Raw genomic sequence first — 18,752 nt, forward strand, 5'->3', positions numbered from 1 at the left:
AGGGAAGTGGTTGCCTGGGTGTCTTGGCCCGGTATCGTGCACCTTGCGTTCATGATATCCATGTAACCTAACCTCTCACCAGTCCTAGTATCCCTCACAAGATCTGGATATCCAAGTTTATTTGTGCATTTCATAAAAAGATTATATACAGGGGGAAAAAATTGATAGTTCTGTTTTTTTTTTTTTTTTTTTTGGGGGGGGGGGGGGGGGGTAGGATTTATGAGTAGCTCTATTATAGGCAGACTCCTTTCTGTCAGGTTTACACATCTAGCGTGGCAGAAGTGAAATACTTTCATGTCTTAAATGTTTTGGGAGGTAATAGTTTGGCATGTTTTTACATGAACTTTACCTATCAAAAAACAGTTTTAGACAACCTCTGATTGCAGTTCTCAATTTTATTAAAGGGGGCTTTGACTCTGGTTGATGGTTTATGATCAAGTGGATATTGGGCCACCTATTGGACTATTGTATTGATTGGACATTCCTTTGCATTGACACAGGTTTTGTTATAGTTTCTTTTTCTTGATGTACAGCTTGTGAATGCCACTTGACTTTTTACACAATTGATTCAGATTATAACTATATTGCAAATGAAAAAGGGTCATTGTTCTGATACCCTGAGCAAGGGACCTTCAATTTTTTGTTACAATATCATAGATTTGTTTAATTAATTACCTATTTGTGTGTTCATAAATACAAAGAAGCGAAGTGGAAATGGTATATTTGGGAAAGTAAAAAAAAAAAGAAAAAAAGGAAAAGATGCTACCATTTGTATTCTACCACAATCAGGTTGCTTGTTGGCTACAAGAGTGGAGTATGATAATTTTGACATGATAGGTATTATGATGCAGGACAACCTAGCTGTCCATACCATATTATCTAGAGTAGAGGTTTTTTTTTTTTTTTTAGCTGATTGAAAAATTTGGTATTTATGCACTTAAAAAATAAGACAAAATTTAGGTACAGTACTTTAGGTTCCTCTTTTAAAATTCAGCCATGTGGCTTTTTTTCTCATGGAAAAGTGTATTTTTAGTTGAGTAGCTACATGGCTGAATTTTAAGAAGGGAACCTAAGAAACAAACACCTAAGTACTGTACTTAAGTTTTGCCGTAAAAAAATACTAACTGCCTATATTTTCTGAATTCCAGCTTTATTTTACTGAACTTTCATCTGAACAAAATTAATCATTTTAATAAATTGATATGTCTTTATGAATTTTTTTCCTCCATTTTTCTTTGTGAATTCTTAAACTCTTTTTTTCCCCCCAATTGGAGTTCACTTCAGTTTTGATTTCATATCTTGTATATATATATTGATCTTTTTGTTTTCCCCTTCAGGTTATATTAGCACAGCCATTAATGATGGTCCTGGATGTTTGATGTTGCGATGTCCAGATCCATCTTGTGGTGCTGCTGTTGGTCAAGATATGATCAATGTATTGGCTTCTGATGAAGACAAGGAGAAGTATTCTCGTTACTTCATCAGATCTTATATTGAAGACAATAGGAAGGTAAGTTTAAATTTGGAACTTTCATGAATTGTTTTCTGTTGTATCTCAAATAAATACAACATGTGACTAGGTTTTTGGTATTTTACAAACATATTCCAATGAGATGAACATATGCTTTTTTTTTTTTTTTGGGGGGGGGGGGGGGGAGTAAATGAATGTATTAAAACTGCAAAAAGGGGCACACGCTAGTTAGTAACTAAGGATGCTTATCATCTAAATTCGAACTAAATGAAAAGTGTTTTTTAAAAAATTGCTGAAGAAGATTGGGGCAGGCTCCTCACATGCATATAAGGACAGTTTCAAATTAAACATAGATTCAATTAAAATTCTGAACATTTTAAATTGTTTCAATTTGTCCTCTTACTAAGAATGCAAAATTATTAACATTAAAATTATCAACTAATTGGGCATGACTATGGTTGCCGAAGGAGACAACACAGTTGAGGGGGAAACTTCTAAATGGGCGTCGAGGAAATTACGGGGGATAAGTAAGTATGTTGGATTCTCAATTGAAGGTTTTAACTTTTAACAGCAATGTATTGAAAAAGGAAGATAAAAGCAAGTGGTTCAGTTGCTAGTCCCTTTGGTGTTAGTTTGTGGAAAAATATGAATCGGGGATAGCCTTCTTTGTTTCGTTATATTGTGTATGAAATAGGTGATGGGTTGAAGGTGAAGTTTTGGCGAGACTGATGGTGTGGGGAGACACTTATTGCTGTAAGCTATCTTGAATTATTTAGATTTTGTTGAGACAAGGAGGCAAGTTTGGCTGAGCTTATGAAGTTTACTAATGGAATCCTTCATTGGGATGTAAGTTTCTTTAGGGCTGCCCATAATCGGGAATTGGAGGCTCTGTTGAGCTTCATGGATAACATATATGACACTTTTGTAAAGGGGATTGGGGAGGATAAAATGAGCTAGAAACTAGATAGAACTAAGGGGTTCATGGTTAATGCTTATTATTGTATGCTAGTAGGCTCTAATGATTTATGTTTTACTTGGAAAAGCATATGGAAGCAGAAGATCCCCTCTTTAGTGGCTTTCTTTGTTTGGATTGTAGCTTGGGGACGATTGGCAATTTAAGAAAAAAGAAGTTTTGGATATTAGGGGAAATGTCTGACGGTTGACCATCTTTTCCTTCATTGTCTGGTTGCCATGGATTTGTGGTCAATGGTTTTGGGTTTATTTGGAGTAAGCTGGGTTAAGCCAAAGTCAATTGTGGGGCTCCTAGCTTGTTGGCAAGGGCGGTTTGGTTGTCATTGGAATGGTCATATATGGATAATTGTTCCCTATTGTCTAATATGGTGTCTTTGGAGGGAAAGAAATAGTAGGTTTTTTGAAGATAATGTGAGATCTATATTAGACCTCAAGTTATTTTTCTTTAGAACCTTAGTAGATTGGCTGTTAGCTTTGCGAAACCAATCATTCTCTTCTTTTCTTGAATTTCTTGATTTATGTAATTTTTGTACTTGATTTGTTTGACCCCTGTACATTTCTTGTGTACTAGGGTGTTCTTTTTTTGATATCAATAAATCTTATTACTTATCGAAAAAATAAAAAAGAAAGTGGTTGAAAGGTGGCACATGACAAACGTGGAATGTATGTCCGAAAGGGTTTCAAGTTGAAAGCTTTTATCTCCTATGTGAATTATGATAGGCCATAGGCAACAACCAGTTGAGGGGTTGAGAGGGAGACTGGGATGTGGCTGTTAAAATTTAAATAATGAAGCTGGAACGTTGACAAGGAATGTTTTGAAGAGCTTGTTGAAGAATTGGAGATGTGATGTGGTCTGTTCATAGGAGACAAGAACTGATAAAATGGATGCTACTATTGTTCGAAGTTTATTGGGTAGTCTTTCTGTAGATTGGGTAGTCCTAGGCAGTAATAATGCAGCAAGGGGGTGATGTTGCTGTAGGAATGATGGGTGTTTGATAAAATTGATACCCTTGTGGGAGCTTCTTGGTGTCTTGTTAAGCATGTTAAGGGAGAGTTTTGACTTTTGAGTGGGTTTGTATTGATACCATTGTGGGCAGTTCGCGGTGTCTTCCTTGGATAAAATTGATACCCTTGTGAGAGTGTTTGAAGCTGTTGTGATGGCTTTCTTTGCTAATATTCATTGACATTGTGAGTTAGAAAAATCCCTCAATGCTTCCTTTATTGCATTAGTTCCTAAAAAAATAATGTCACTAATAGCCAAGAGCCTTGTAGCTTAACTAGTTCATTCACAGTTCAAATCCCCCTTCCCCTGTTGTAACTATCAAATATCAAAAGAATAATGCCACTAATATTAGGAGGATTTTTGGCCTATCAGCTTCATGGGAAGCATGTGTAAATTGTTGGCAAAGGTTTGCTGATAGGAACTTATTTCAGTCAGAATGCTTTTATAGGTGGCAGGAAATCCCTGAACCGGTCCTAATTGCCAATAAATGTTTGGATAGGAGAATCAAGAGCCTTATTACATGGGTGATTTGTAAGTTGGATATTGAGAAAGATTATGGCCATGTTTGTTGGGTTGTAGTATTTTATTTGTTGGGCAGGATGGGGTTTTGAGAGAGGTGGAGGGGTGGATTTGTGCTTTTATATCTATGGTTAGGGTCTCAAATTGTAAACGGTTCTTCATTTGTCTTGTTCAGTAGTTCACAAGGGCTAAGGCTAGGATCCATTATCTCCATTACTAATTGTAGTCAGGCAAACTAGGCGTTTGCCTAGGTGCCTGGGTGAGGTAAGGCAACACTAAGTCTCCTTAAAGGCTCTAAGGCGAGGTGCCTTTAGTGAGGTGCTTGCCTTTAGAGCCTAGGCAAGTAAGGTGACTCCTTAAATCATAAAAAAGGCGCTAAGGCAAGAGCCTTAGGTTTTTTATTTTTTATTTTTATTTTAAAAACATATAAAAAAAAAAAAATTTAAAATATTTTATAGAAGGTTGTTTAATTGTGTAACCTATTATTAGATTATTAATTTTATATAGAAGCTTGTTGTAAAACCTATTTTTTGAATAACTAATAGTGCCTAAACCATGTTAATCCTACTTTGAAATAACTTGATAGACCTAATTTCTTCATGCAACACATTGAAAAACACTTTATTATAATACTTCAATACACTAGATACATTTGATTTAAGTTCTATATATATAATAAATATATTAAGAATTTGGTGCCTTGCTTTACCCGGGCTAGTGCTATTTTATTGCCTCACGCCTTAGGAGATACAAGGCCTTGGCACCATAGGTCACCTTTCACCTTTGACTACCTTACTACTTATACTAGTTATAGAGGTTCCGAGCATGGTTTTGAAATCCAGACCGGACCGTATGGTCCGACTGAAAAAACCGCGAACCTCTCATTTTTTGTTGTTCTTTTAACCTCAAGATTCGCCCTATGCAAAAAAAGTAGGGATCTGTGCGAACCGCGACTAGATCTCACGGTTCTAAGAATCGTGAATGGTTCTCATGGGTCCCTTTTTTAGAAAAAATTATAGCCTTTGCCTAGCAGATTTGAATAAAAAGGGGACCTGTTGAATTATTATAAATGGAAAAAAAAAAGAAAAAAAAGAAAAAAAAAGGAGAAATCGAGGGGGGAAAAAAAAAAAACACATTAACCCTCCCATTTTCTTCTTCTCCTTCTTGGCAACACTTTGCCCAGCAGCCAAGTCCATTTCTTGTTTTTTGTTTCAGCTACATAACTAGCTTTTTCTCTCTTCTTTCTGTTCATTTCTTCCTTCTTCTTTCAGCTTCTTGCCGTTTCTGACTTCTTCTCCCAGCTTCATTTGCTTTACTTTGATTGCTTTTTTCTGTTTGTGAGCTAGCTAGGCATGTGAGTGAGCATTTGAAATATAAGTCTGAGACTTCATTTCTTACGAAGTCTTGAGCCCCGCGTGGGTACTTGTATGAGTTGTAAGATCATGTCATTTTTTTGTCCTGCAGATTGATGCTTTATTTATTTTTTAAATGGTTATTATTATTATTGGGTAAATATTTGGGTCTGAGATTGATATATTAGACATTAACTAAAATATGAATTTATATAGTTTTAATTAGACTACTTTAATTAATTTTTTTATTTGTACTAATTTAATATATTTATTTATATTTTAAAAATTATTAAATTAATTATGATATTATCACGGTTTGACCTTGGTTCAACTTTGGTCTGACTTTAAAAATCTTGAACCTTTTCCTTTTACGGTTCATTGAATGGTTTGGGTCTGAAATCCATGGTGCTGAGTAGGATACTAAAGAAACTGAGGGAGGTTTAATTGACAAATTCAGGGCAAGATATGCCAGCTGGGCATTTTGTCTCCGATCTTTTATTTGCTGATGACACTATTTTATTTTGTGATTAAATAAAGAACCAAATTTTGTATATAAGAATGGTGTTGACTTGCTTTGAAGCAATTACAGGTCTACCATTTAATTTGGGTTAAAGTGAAGTGCTCTTGATAGGTAATGTGGGTAACTTGGCAAAATTTACTGACATTCTTTGTTGTATAATTGAGAGTTTACCAAAGGATTATCTTGGGATGCCTTTGGGGGCTTACTTAAAGGTGCAGTTTTTGTGGAATCTTATTTTGGAGAAGATGGAATGTAAACTGTCTGGTTGGAAGAAGCTATCTTTGTCGAATGAGGAGGCTAACAATGCAGAGATTCCAAAGGATATTTTTTGTGGGGTGAATCGGATGAGGAGTTCAGGTTTTCTTTGGTGGCATAGGATACAATTTGTTTTCTCATTGCTACAAGTGGTTTGGGGATTTGGAAGATAGGATGCCTTTTTAGGGAATTGGTTATTATGGTTTGGGAATGAGGCAACACATTTTTGGAGGTGGGTTATTGCTATGAAGTATGGAGAGGAATGGGGTGGTTGGGCTTCGAAATCAATTAGGGGGACACATGGGTGTAGTCTATGGAGGAGTATTTGGGCTGGTTGGGACAATTTTCTTCCATTTGTGTTTTTCAAGGGCACCTGAGTAAGGTTATGACTTGATATTTGGCATGAATACCTTAGTTCATTTAGTCTTGGATAGTTAGTCAGACAGGGAGAGGTGGAGCTGGAATGTGAGAATTAGAGGTTTCATGATTGTGAATTGGAGTCGATGAATTCTATTGTAGATCTTCTATACTTAATCCCAAGGAGGATGGGAGGGAGATGATTGGGTGAGATGGCGATTGAAAGGGAATGTTTCGTTGGATGTTTTCTCTTATTATGAGGCTATTCGAGGTACAAAGGCTAATTCTTTCCCTTGGAAGAGTTTTGGAGCGTTAAGGTGCCAAGAAGATTCTTGTTCTTCATTTGGACAGTAGCTTGGGGGAATATTTTTACTTGTGACAATCTTATTAAGTAAGGTTTCTCTTTAGTTGGTTGATCTTGCATGTGCTAGTGTAATGGGGAAGATGGTGGAGCATTTGTTGGTCTTTTGTGAAGTTGCATATGCTTCATGGAGTTGAGTCTTTAGAGATTTTGGGATTTAATTGGTGTTACCAAGGAGGGTCTACGATCTCTTTTTTCAGGTGGAAGAATTGGTTCGAGAAGCACTCATTGGAAATTCAGAACTGTCCTGTTATGTTGATGCAGCTATTGTGGAAAGATCAAAATAATTGTATTAATGGCAACTTTGAAAGATCAATGGCTCGGTTGGAATTATTGCTGATTCAAACTCTGTTTGATTGGTTTCGTGTGTGGGGTCTTACAAGTAGCATTCCCTTTTAGATTTTACAAAATCAATTCACTCTTGTGCATAATTCTTTTTTAACTCTTTTTGTTATGTTGGGTTCATCATTTTGAGTATGAAGTATCTCGTCTATTAAATAATATCATTACTTATCAGAAAAAAGAAAAAAAGAATATACTATTTTTTTGTGAATCTTTTGCATTAGAATACCACTTGATGTTCCTGTGATGGGTCTTTCGTTGTCCAGAAAAGGGCAATTTACTCGAGTTTCGAATACTTAAGAGTTTAGAGTGACTTACCTTTTAATGGGGCAAATTGAAACAATATAGGAAATTAAAGCTTTTAATTGAAACTTTATATTAAAGTCTGTGGTTTACTTATCAAAAGAAACTCTAAACCGCATCTAAAGTAGGAATAACGTAATTCCCCTTGACTTTTTGCTATGTGATATTCACCTTGGAGCAAATATGACTGTTTTTTCAACTGAAATTATAATCTGGATTTTGGTTTTATCTCTAAATGAAGCAATGTTCCTGAGGGCATCTCCAGCAGCTTCTCCAAATTTTTGTACTGTTTGGAGAATGAACAGTGACATTTAACTTTTACCTACCTACTTTTTCAAATACACTTTTTAACAGATTCTCTATCACATTCTCTATCTTATTTAAATATGATTTCTTCATTAATTCTTTATTCTTTTTTTATCATCATTTATTCTTTCTATATTCATTCCTATCAATTATATTTTTCAATGAAAAGTGTTATATTCACAACATTTTTCGCAATACTTGAATAACATCAAAATCTTATGTAAAAAATTGTTACTAGTTCTAATTTGAACCCATTGTTGAAATTATATTTTTACTCACTAATATTAGCTAATAACAATATGTTACTTAAAATTTATTGTGAAAATAGTATAGTAGAATTTCTAAATTGTCCTTTCTTTTTTTTATATTATTTTTTCTTTCTTTCTTTCTATCATCCATACTTTTTTTTTTTTCTCGATTTTTCTCCACCACACATTCACCCATATATCCCTATCCTCTCCCTTTCTTTTTTCTCTACTTTCCACTTTCCAGAACCTTCCTCTCTCTTTCTTTCTTCAGCTCTCTTTCTCAACTTTTTTTTTTTTTTTTTTTATACTTGATTCCAACACATTATCCAGCTTTCTTTGTAATAAGAAACGTAGAAAGAGGTAGAGAGAGAAAGAATAGATGGGTTAGATGGCTCTGCTCCGCTCTATGTGCCGCCACACCTTCCACTCCGCCACTGCTGCTCATCACCCTCCCCACACCAGGCTGGGTTAGATCGGTTTTTTTTTTTTTTTTTTTTTTTTTTTTTTTTTTTTTCATATTTGCTTGTTCTGATTCAACTTTATTTTAAGAATTGGATTTTGTTTTGTGTTTGGATTATGTGAGAAACGGGGAGAATGAGAGAAAAAAAAAAAAAATCCGGAGGAGAGAGAGAATTGATATAATAGTAGCTGGGATAATTTTTTAAGCAGAAAAATTGATTTGGAGTTGCTACAGTGTTCTGTAAATTAAGAGAATCACTGTAGCAACTTCAAAAAAAAAATTGGAGAATTTGGGCGTTTAGAGAATCGACTGGAGCATGAACAGTAGCATTTGGTGTTCCAAAAATAGCTATACAATGATTGTTGGAGATGCTCTGAGATCTGGTGCTCAGAGTTTTGCTTCCATTATGTGGCCTAGGAGATAGCCTACAACCATGCATGTGATCTGTTGTTAACAAGACGTTTGTATCTTGTTTTGAATTTGGGGAAGACCTTGAAATCATTATTTTTCTTCATTTTTTCTATATAGTTAAATGATTAAGATTAATAATAAACATAAATGTTCGCTACTGGCAATAGAAGTAGAAAAAAATAGAAAGCAAGATTAAATTCATTGTTTTCTATAGAGGTGTTATGATGTCCATTTTTTTAAAATTTTGCAAAGACTATTTGGTTGGTTTCAACACTTCCAAAATAGTTCTGGCTGCCAAGACATTTATCTATTTAAAATACTACTACATATGAGCTTCTATTTATTAGTGTTAACTTGCATTAATTTTTTCCCCTTTTAAACTAATGTGACATTTGAAAGGTTCTTGGAAGGATGGAAGGTTGTTGATTTTTCTAGGCTATGCTTAATTCTATGTGATATAACAGTCTTGTGAAATATAATTTCCTTTACATTTATTAATAGTAAGAATCAAAGAAATTGGGTAGTTAATTACTACCCAATTTCTTTGATTCTACTATTAATAAAGAGGAGGTGCATTCCATATGAGACTATTCTTTTGCAGCCCAAACCACTCTTTTCAGCTAAAGTAGACATCTATTTCAAAATACTAAAGACCACAAATCTCTTTCAAAAGAGCAATAATGGACTACATTTAGAGGTGTTTAATATGATGAAGAATTAATAATGGACTACTCTCTTGTTTCTTTAGAGGATAGTGTAATTTTTGCATCTAGATTTATAATGTATGATCAACCAAGTGTGGATATTAGCACATGAGCACTGAGCACTTCGAAAAAGGCTACCTTGAATTAGTCAAAAACGAGGCCTGGCTATCTTGGATTAGCCTTAAATTTTTTTTCCTTTTTAATTTCTATTTTTGCTGTTATGGGAGGTTCCATTTTCTTCTTCGTTGAGTCAAAAAGTTTCGAATTTTTGCGACCTTTAGGGATGGAGATAAAGTCTTCATTCCGCAATTAGGTTCCAATGCACATGGCTCTTTTCTAATGATCTCAGAACTTGCATGGCTGTCGGAAAGGTTTCATTGTGGTGTCAGAAGGAAAATTGGGTAGTAGTTGGAGAGGCTTTGGATTTAATCTGCAGAAGTCTATTGCTACAAAGACTCTTGCTGCCAAGCCGACTTCCCAGAATTTTTCTAGGATCAAATAGACTGTCTTGAGACCAGCAAAGACGTGTCAACAGAGTGTTTACAGTACACTTATGCTGGCAGCGGCATAGGAGCAGCAGAGCAATGGTGGTGGAAGTGATAAAGGAAAGCAATTAATTCCAAATTTTCAAAATTCTAAATCTTTAGATTTGAGTAGTCAACACCATGATTTAATGAGAGAAAATCTGGGAAGGTGAATGCACAGATTGGGGCTAAAATTTTGTATGTTGTAAATGGTCTTGTTTCTAACGGAATTAAAGATGGCTTGGTATTAGATGTTTATTTTAGGATGGAACGTCGGATGGATGGTCTATGGGGGGATCAAGCGGTCTAAAGTTCAGGAAGTGGGCCTCTCTCATGTAGGCCCAAATTTAAACTTTAAGCTCACTACTACCAAATCTTTTAACCATTTAAAGAAACCAACTCCCAACCCTAAACCCATTACTGTGTGTTGGCCCAAAGCATCACAGTCCATTATTTCTTCTCACGTGAACCAGCTCCTAACTCTCTCCACTCATAAATCTTCCCAACAGAAGCTGACTCATCCTACTGTTTCAGCAAGCACCGAGTTGGGTCAGATGCTTCCTAGCCCCGATACTGCACTGATCCAAGCCCATTTTGAGCTGATTTGCACTGAGATGACTTTCGACATTGCGGTGGCTGAATCAATTTGTTCCGATAAGTCACCTACGTCCAATTGCGACAAAGCCTTGCAACGTGACTTGCAAACAATCCTTCAGGAGCATACTGACATTGTAATCAAGAAATGGGGGAGTTCTGCGCAGCGGGTCCTAAAAAATTTTGTGACGGGAGGAGGGTGGCAGTCCCAATTCAAATCTCTTTGCCTTTGAGTGATGCTGTAGATGGTTTGATTGAGCAGAATCAGTTGGCAGTGGTTCCATTGATGACATCGGACTCTATGGAGAGGACAAGTGTTCTGGGAGAAGAGGATGAAGTTGTGGAGGATTGGGTCTCAGATACCTGTTTAGAGGATGTTGCTCAGTCAAATGGTAGGTGTTTCTTGCCTTTATCAGTTGAACCACTGGCTTTCTCTATGCCATTGGGTGGCTTGGATAACTTCTGTGAAAGGCAGGAAGATGTTGGTGTGGAAAGTTCGATGGGTCAAAAACATTACTCAAAGTGGTTCCAAAGTAGATTTTGAGTTTGATGACTTCCTAGGGACATCTCTAAAGGGTTTGGAATGAAACATATTTTGGCAGTTTCATAGTTAAGAAGCAGTAGCTATGGAGCAATTTGATTGTTTTAGATGTCAGAGAGGAGTCTCACCTAACAGTTGAGGAAAAATTAGAACAAGTAAAACTTCATTTAGAAATTGAGATCACTTTATTAGACAAGATTAGTTGAAGACAAAAGTCTAGAGTTCTGCACTTGAGGGAGGGGAATTCCAATACGAGATTTTTTCTTAGGATGGCAAATTCTAATAAAAGAAATAATGGCATTGAGAATCTTTTGGTTAATAGGAGTTTGTCTTCCAATCAGGATATGATTCCTAATTGCATTACTCAATTCTTCATGAATTTATATTATGAGCAGCAAGTTGATCGGCCATTTCCAAATCTGTTGGATTTTCCAACAATTTTCGGAGATAAAGCGGATTAGTTAGAGAGACTTTTGAGGAGACTGAGATCTTCGAAGTTATTAAGGATTTTAGTGGTGATAAATCTCCCAGGTCACATGGTTTTCCCATGGCATTTTTCCAAGCTTGCTAGGAGATTCTCAAACTAGATCTTATGGCTGTTTTCACCATTTTTATGCTAGTGGTCAATTTGAAAAAACTAGATGTTGAGAAGGCTTTTGATCATATGAATTGGGGCTTTTTGTTGCATTTTTTAGAGCATAGTGGTTTCTTTGTCAAGTGGTGGCAGTGGATTTTCTTTTGTTTATCTACTGTTCATTTTTCTATTCTTATTAATGGTTCTCCTTGTTTTTTTTAAGAGCTCCGGAGGGTTGAGAGAAGGCAATCCTTTGGTCTCTATTATTTTTTTTGGGTCATGGAAGCTTTTGGAAGAATGTTGGATAAAGTTGTCCATGAAGGCTGCATGTCAGGTTTTCGTATGGGTGATTTAGAGGGAAGATCCTTGGTGGTGTCTCATCTTCTCTTTGCCGATGACACTTAAATTTTCTGTGATGCTGACCTTGGTTTTGATTCTCTATACGGTGCTCAATTGGTTTGAGGCTGTTTATGGTCTAAAAATAAATCTGGGAAAGTCAGAATTAGTACCGGTGGGATTGGTTCATAACATTGAGTAATTGGTGAATGTCTTGGGTTGTAAGCAAGGAACTTTCCTATGAAATATTTGGGTCTTCCTTTGGGTGCAAAATTCAAGGATAAGTCAATATGGAACCTGATTCTAGAGAAGGTGGAAAAGAGATTAGCGGGATGGAAACGTTTGTACTTATCTAAGAGAGGAAGAGTCTAATTAAAAGAACTCTATCAAATTTACCTACTTATTTTCTTTCTTTATTCCGTATCCTTGCTTCTGTGGCTAACCGAATTGCCAAGCTTTAGAGGAATTTCTTATGGGGTGGTATGGGGGATGAACCCAAATTTCATTTAGTTAAATAAGCTACTGTTTGTGCTCCAATTTCTTCTGGTGGTTTAGTGACAAGAAATTTGATTAATGAAGCTTTGCGTGGGAACTGGTTGTGAAGATTTGGGTTTGAGAGGGATGGTCTTTGGAGGCAATTGATAGAGGTAAAGTATGGATGTGTGTGGGGGTGGCTGGTGTACTGCTGCAATTTCTGGTCTCTATGGTATAAGTTTGTGGAAAAATATTAGTTGGGGTTGGCCTTCTTTTTCTCGCTATATTCTATATGAAATTGGTGATGGGTCGAGGGTGAAGTTTTGGAAGACCGGTGGTGTGGGGAGACACCTCTTGCTATTAGTTATCTTGAATTATTTAGAATTTGCCGAGAGAACGAGGCAAGTGTGGCTGAGTTTATGAAGTTCACTAATGGGGTCCTTCATTGGAATGTAAGGGGTCCTTCATTGGAATGTAAGTTTTTTTAGGGCTGTCCATGATTGGGAATTGGAGGCTTTGTCAAACTTCATGATACCATTTATGGCTCTTCAGTAAGGGGGATTGGGGAGGATAAAATGTGCTGGAAACCAAATAGAAATAAAGGGTTTATGGTTAGTGCTTATTACTGTATTTTAGTTGGCTGTAATGATCATCTTTTCCTTTGGAAGAGCATATGGAAGCCAAAGATCCCTTTTGGAGTGATAATTTAAGAAAAAGAAGGGTTGGATTATGGATTGGTGTTATATGTGAAGTGTAATGGAGAATCGGTTAACCATCTTTCCCTTCATTGTCCGGTTGCTATGGATTTGTGGTCTATGGTTTTGGGCCTATTTGGGCTAAGTTGGGGTTATGTAGTCTGTTGCTGGGGTCCTAGCTTGTTGGCAAGGTTGGTTTGGTCGTCATCAAAATAGACATATATGGCTAATTGTTCCCCATTATTTAATATGGTGTCTTTGGAGGGAAAGAAATAGCAGGTGCTTTGTACATAATGAGAGATATTTGTCAGGCCTCAAGTTATTTTTCTTTCGAACCTTATTGGATTAGTTGTCAGCTTTGCGAAACCAATCATTTTCTTCTCTTCTTGATTTACTTGCTTTATGTTATTTTTGTATTTGATTTGTTGACCTCTATACACTTCCAGTGTACTAGGGTGTCCTTTTTCTGATATCAACAAATCTTATTACTTATCGAAAAAGAGAAATAGAAATTTTGTAGTTAATTAGTACGGATAATATATGGTCTGTTTTTTCATACAATCAACCAAGGATTTTAATAGATATATTTCCCATTAAAATCATAGAGATGCATTTAGCCATGAGTGGCATTAAGAATCAGACAGCCAGCAAATATCAAAACAATCTATATACTCTGGCCCTTTAAACATTGACTAGAAACTGTATAGGTTTTCTCTAGTGTGAATATATTTTCTGGTCAAAAACAATTAGCCAGCAAAATAAAAACAATCATTTTCTTGGTTTTTGCAGACCAAATGGTGTCCGGCTCCGGGCTGTGATTATGCTGTAGATTTTATTGTTGGTAGTGGAAGCTATGACGTTACTTGCCGCTGCTCATATAGCTTTTGCTGGAATGTGAGTTCTTCAAGTTGATTTATTATTCAGCTGTTTCAATCAATGTATTTTGAGTAATCTGTGCTGGAATATGATTCTCTTTACGGGTCTCCTTTGGGTTGTTTAACTCTGCACTGGTATTGTTCATTTAATTGGAATATGTGCAGATGCTTTTTGGTTTTCATGATTGGGCACTCTTTGTAATTAGAATTTTGCCTTTGCAGTGTACTGAAGAAGCTCATCGCCCAGTTGATTGTGGTACTGTGGCAAAGTGGATATTGAAAAATAGTGCTGAATCTGAAAATATGAATTGGTAATGGAACAAAATCGTGGCATCTTAAGCATTTTCCTGTTATAATAATTTATTTGTAAATGCTGGCAAAAGGTACTTATTAAATAGGAGATTGCGGTACATCAGAGCAAAACTGCTGGGATTTGGGTCAGAATAAACCGTCTTTATAAATTGGGTGAGGTGTGCACAATTACACTGAAAGGGGAAATACAGTCAGTCCAGGCACTACTTACCTTGGCTACTGCTTGACCTGGGCAAATCCCTTGTTCTCCTCTATAAAGGCCTGGTTTTCTTCTTCCAATTAGTAATAAAGTATATTAAGAAATGCCAAGATGAGTAATTATCAAAAAAAGAGGGTGTAACCTTAGTAAACAGGAAATACACAAAGTATACTCATCAAAAAAGAGTTTTTTTATCACTTAGTAAAGAAAAAGAAGTATAAGGGAAGCATCTCTAAAAAGTGAAAGAACATATGAGTGTTGAAATATGAGATTGAGAGAATAAAAAAAAATCAAGAAAAGATGTGGAAGAACCAAATAAGGAATGGAACAAGATCCATTGAAACAAAAATCTAAAAAACCCTTGATTTTGCCTATTGATTGTTCCAAACCATCAAATGCCTCGTAAATCTCTTTAACTGAATGTACAATTTAAGCATTAAACAAAAAAATTGTCTACCCCTTGTAAAGGCATAAAGATTGGAGTGTTGCTTGCCTAGTTTCCTTTATGAGAATCAGAGATCGAATCCCGTCCTCCCTTGTTGTAACAATGGAAGTATATATAAGAAAAGGGCCTGGTGTGTTGATTTTTTAATTAAAATTTATATGCCAAGATTATAGGAGCTAAATGATCACCTAAGTATAAAGTTATTTATAATTCATTATTGAAACTTTTTATTCAAATTTCTTGTATATTTATTCAGTTTTTCTCAAAATTTCCCATTCCTTTTTGTAAATAACCCATATTGGTTCAAAGTCCAAAACATCTCTCTTTTTATGTTTTACTTCCCCGCCCCCCCTACTAATGAGTTTTAGAATGCCATGCATTGACAGGAGTGACTTAAATAGGGGGTATCTTATAGGAAAAAAAAAAAAAAAAAAAAACATAAATTTGGAAAGTTGATTGTTGATAATTATTTGATTGTTTAATATTTGGATCCAAGAGTAGTTTGTGCTATGTAAATTTTATTTACTTGCCTTAACATAATTTAATCTATAGTTTTAGGTTGTTATACAATATTTGGGTCCTTTTTGAATGAAATAAAAGAATATTACAAACCTGGGGCTGGGGTATTTGGGTAAGTGCTAGTCTCCCAATCTCAAAATCTTTGAGGGTCTTTTTTTTTTTCCTTTTCCTTTCCTTTTCCCCATTGTAGTCAAAAGCGAGTCGGGCGCTTGCCTAGGCGTCCGGGCGAGGCTAGGCACCACTAAGACACCTTAAAGGCTCTAAGGCAAGGTGGCTTTAGTGAGGCACTTGCATTTAGAGCCTAGGCGAGCAAGGCGATCACATTAGCCATGAAAAAGGTGGCAAGAGCCTTATTTTTAAAAATTTTTTAATTTAAGGTTGTTGTGAAGCTGTCATTAGATTGTTAAGTTAGAAAAGCATGTTATTAAAGCTATTGTTAGATAAATTACTTTACAAAAGTTTGTTGTAAACCTTATTGTTAGATTAATTAATTTGTAGTCGAATCTTGTTGTAAAACCTACTGTAAGAATGACTAATAGAGCCTAAACCATGTTAATCCTATTTTGAAATCATTAGATAGACCTAATTTCTTCATGCATCACTTTTAGAAACACTTTATTATAATATTTCAATACACTAGGTACATACAATTTAAGTTCTATATCTATAATAAATATATGTAGAATTTTGGCGCATTGCTTTACTCGAGCTAGCGCTCTATCGCCTCACGCCTCGGGCGATATGCCTTGGTGCCTTAAGGTCACCTTTTCCTTTGACTACCTTGCTTTTCCCTGTTATTATTGTTATATTTCCTTTTGTGCCCATGTTTTGCATTGCCTAGGGAAGTCACAATCACCTGGTATGCGTTGGCTATCTCTTAAAAATTTTAGAAAGATTTTTGTTGTTAATGTTTATTCTAAGACATTGATGAGCTATATGCGTGGTGTATAAATTTCAGGATATTGGCTAATTCCAAGCCTTGTCCAAAGTGCAAGCGGCCAATTGAGAAAAACCAAGGCTGTATGCATATCACATGTACGCCACCTTGTAAATTCGAGTTTTGCTGGTAAGTTAATAAGCTTGTTCTAAATCATCCTCATTCTCTAGTCTTGATTTTGTTCATATACCAGAACTTAAAAGCATGAACTTGCTTTGATTTATTATTTTTTATGACTTATAGAAATCATTTGTATGCTAGAAACCTGGATTTAATTGCTCTGTTATTTTCGTTTATGTTATCTAATCAATAAAGATGAAGGTGCTTTATAGTCAGGACCTTTGTGCCGCTAGAGTGCTTATTTTCTTCTTTATGCATATGTTCTCGTCTCTCAATTTTGTGTTTAACCATACAATTTTGTTTTTCTTATTTTTCTACATACATTAAATATGCTTGCAGGCTTTGCCTTGGTGCATGGTCCGACCATGGTGAGAGGACTGGTGGTTTTTATGCATGTAATCGCTATGAAACAGCAAAGCAAGAAGGAGTGGTATACTAACATATTCCCTCTTTTTTCCCTTTAACTTTTTTACTTTTGCGTAATATTTTATATAATATTTTGGCATTATCTATGAAGAGCACATTTAATCAATGTTTTAAGAATTTTCTACTCTTTTGCTTTCAGTATGATGAGGCTGAGAAGCGAAGGGAGATGGCCAAGAACTCCCTAGAGAGGTACACTCATTATTATGAAAGATGGGCAACCAACCAATCGGTATGTACTAATGTTTCAAAACTAGAGCAATACTGGCATGATTCATATCATTTTGTTTGCAATTCTCGATTTCTAAAATGGCTAGCAGCCAGAATATTGGAAATTTTATTTTCTGAATATGTGGCATTACATGCTATGGTGATTTACTGCTTAAATTCCTGTAATTGTGAGAAAGAACAGATCTTAAGCTGGTGGTCATAGCCTTCACCTCACGGGTAGAAAATCTATCTGCAAAGGGCTGTTGTCAGATATTATCAATTTTCAACACGGTGATGTTGGACTTCATACTTTTTTAGTGGCTTTGGATATAATCTTTTCATGGAGTTCGGTAGTTTAAACCATAATTTTTTTCTCTCTTATTTTTAATTGGTGAAAAAGATACATGAGTTGGAGCTTGTCTTCCTTTAGACTTTGTTTGAACGGGAAAATGCTTCGGGTGTTTTTACTTTCAACTCTTTGCCCGGTATGCTTGATTTTGGTAATTCCTTTCTTCTTCTTCTTTTTTTTTTTGTTTTTTTTTGTTTTTTTGTTTTTTTGTTTTTTTGTTTTTTGTTTTTTGTTTTTTTTTTCCTTTGTTACCTTTTGCACTCTGCCTGTGTGGTTCTTTCCTCTTTATTTCCTCACTTTTTATGTTGATGAAGTTTACTTATTAAAAAAATACACACTCATCCCAATGTAAGTATTTTTCTTGTAATGGCAAGGGAGAAGATATAGTAGTCGTAGAATTGTACATGACTAGGGTGTGTTTGTTATGCAATTATTTGGAATACATATCGCTAATTCTTATTTGCGAAGCATTTGTCTTTTGTGGTGGGGGATGGTTCTTGTATTCTTTTTTGGCATGATAAATGGATTGGGGATGTCCCTCTTAAATTTATTTTTTATTTTTTATACCCAGTTATTTTTGTGTTCTGCCAATAAAGAAGCTTATGTTTTTGAAGTGTTAAGCCCTCCAGTGGGTGGTAATGACAGAGTGTGGAGTTTAAGCCATTTTAGGGATTTCAATGATTGGGAGTTAGTGGCTTCTTACTCCCTACTTCAATTCATCCAAACCCGGATTCCTAGGAGTGATGGGTGTGACAGGCTTCATTGGGGTCTTAATGGAAGTGGGAAGTTTGACATTTGGTCTTTTTATCATAAGATTCGAAATGCAGCTCGTTCCTCTTTCCCTTGGAAGGGCATTTGGAAAGTCAAGGTTCCTAAAAGGGTGGCATTTTTTATGTGGACAGCAACTCATGGTCAGATTCTAACCTTTGATAACCTTATGCTTCGTGGTCGCCCTTTGGCGAATCGTTGTTGTATGTGCTGTTGTAATGTGGAATCTATGGATCACCTATTACTTTTTTGTTCGATAGCTCATTCTTTGTG

General features: G+C 35.7%; 1 protein-coding gene across 1 annotated transcript in view; it reads left to right on the forward strand.

The window, feature by feature from the left end:
- LOC126690835 (probable E3 ubiquitin-protein ligase ARI8) overlaps positions 1 to 18,752 on the forward strand; it is a 36,738-nt gene that overhangs the window by 11,559 nt on the left and 6,427 nt on the right. The window contains exons 5-10 of the mRNA XM_050385962.1: positions 1,338 to 1,510; positions 14,112 to 14,216; positions 14,420 to 14,508; positions 16,631 to 16,738; positions 17,069 to 17,159; positions 17,295 to 17,384. Of these exons, the coding sequence (XP_050241919.1) occupies positions 1,338 to 1,510; positions 14,112 to 14,216; positions 14,420 to 14,508; positions 16,631 to 16,738; positions 17,069 to 17,159; positions 17,295 to 17,384 (656 nt within the window). The remainder of the gene's footprint in view (positions 1 to 1,337; positions 1,511 to 14,111; positions 14,217 to 14,419; positions 14,509 to 16,630; positions 16,739 to 17,068; positions 17,160 to 17,294; positions 17,385 to 18,752) is intronic.

The sequence above is a fragment of the Quercus robur genome, chromosome 1 (assembly GCF_932294415.1).
Source record: "Quercus robur chromosome 1, dhQueRobu3.1, whole genome shotgun sequence".
In the NCBI taxonomy this organism is placed as follows: domain Eukaryota; kingdom Viridiplantae; phylum Streptophyta; class Magnoliopsida; order Fagales; family Fagaceae; genus Quercus; species Quercus robur.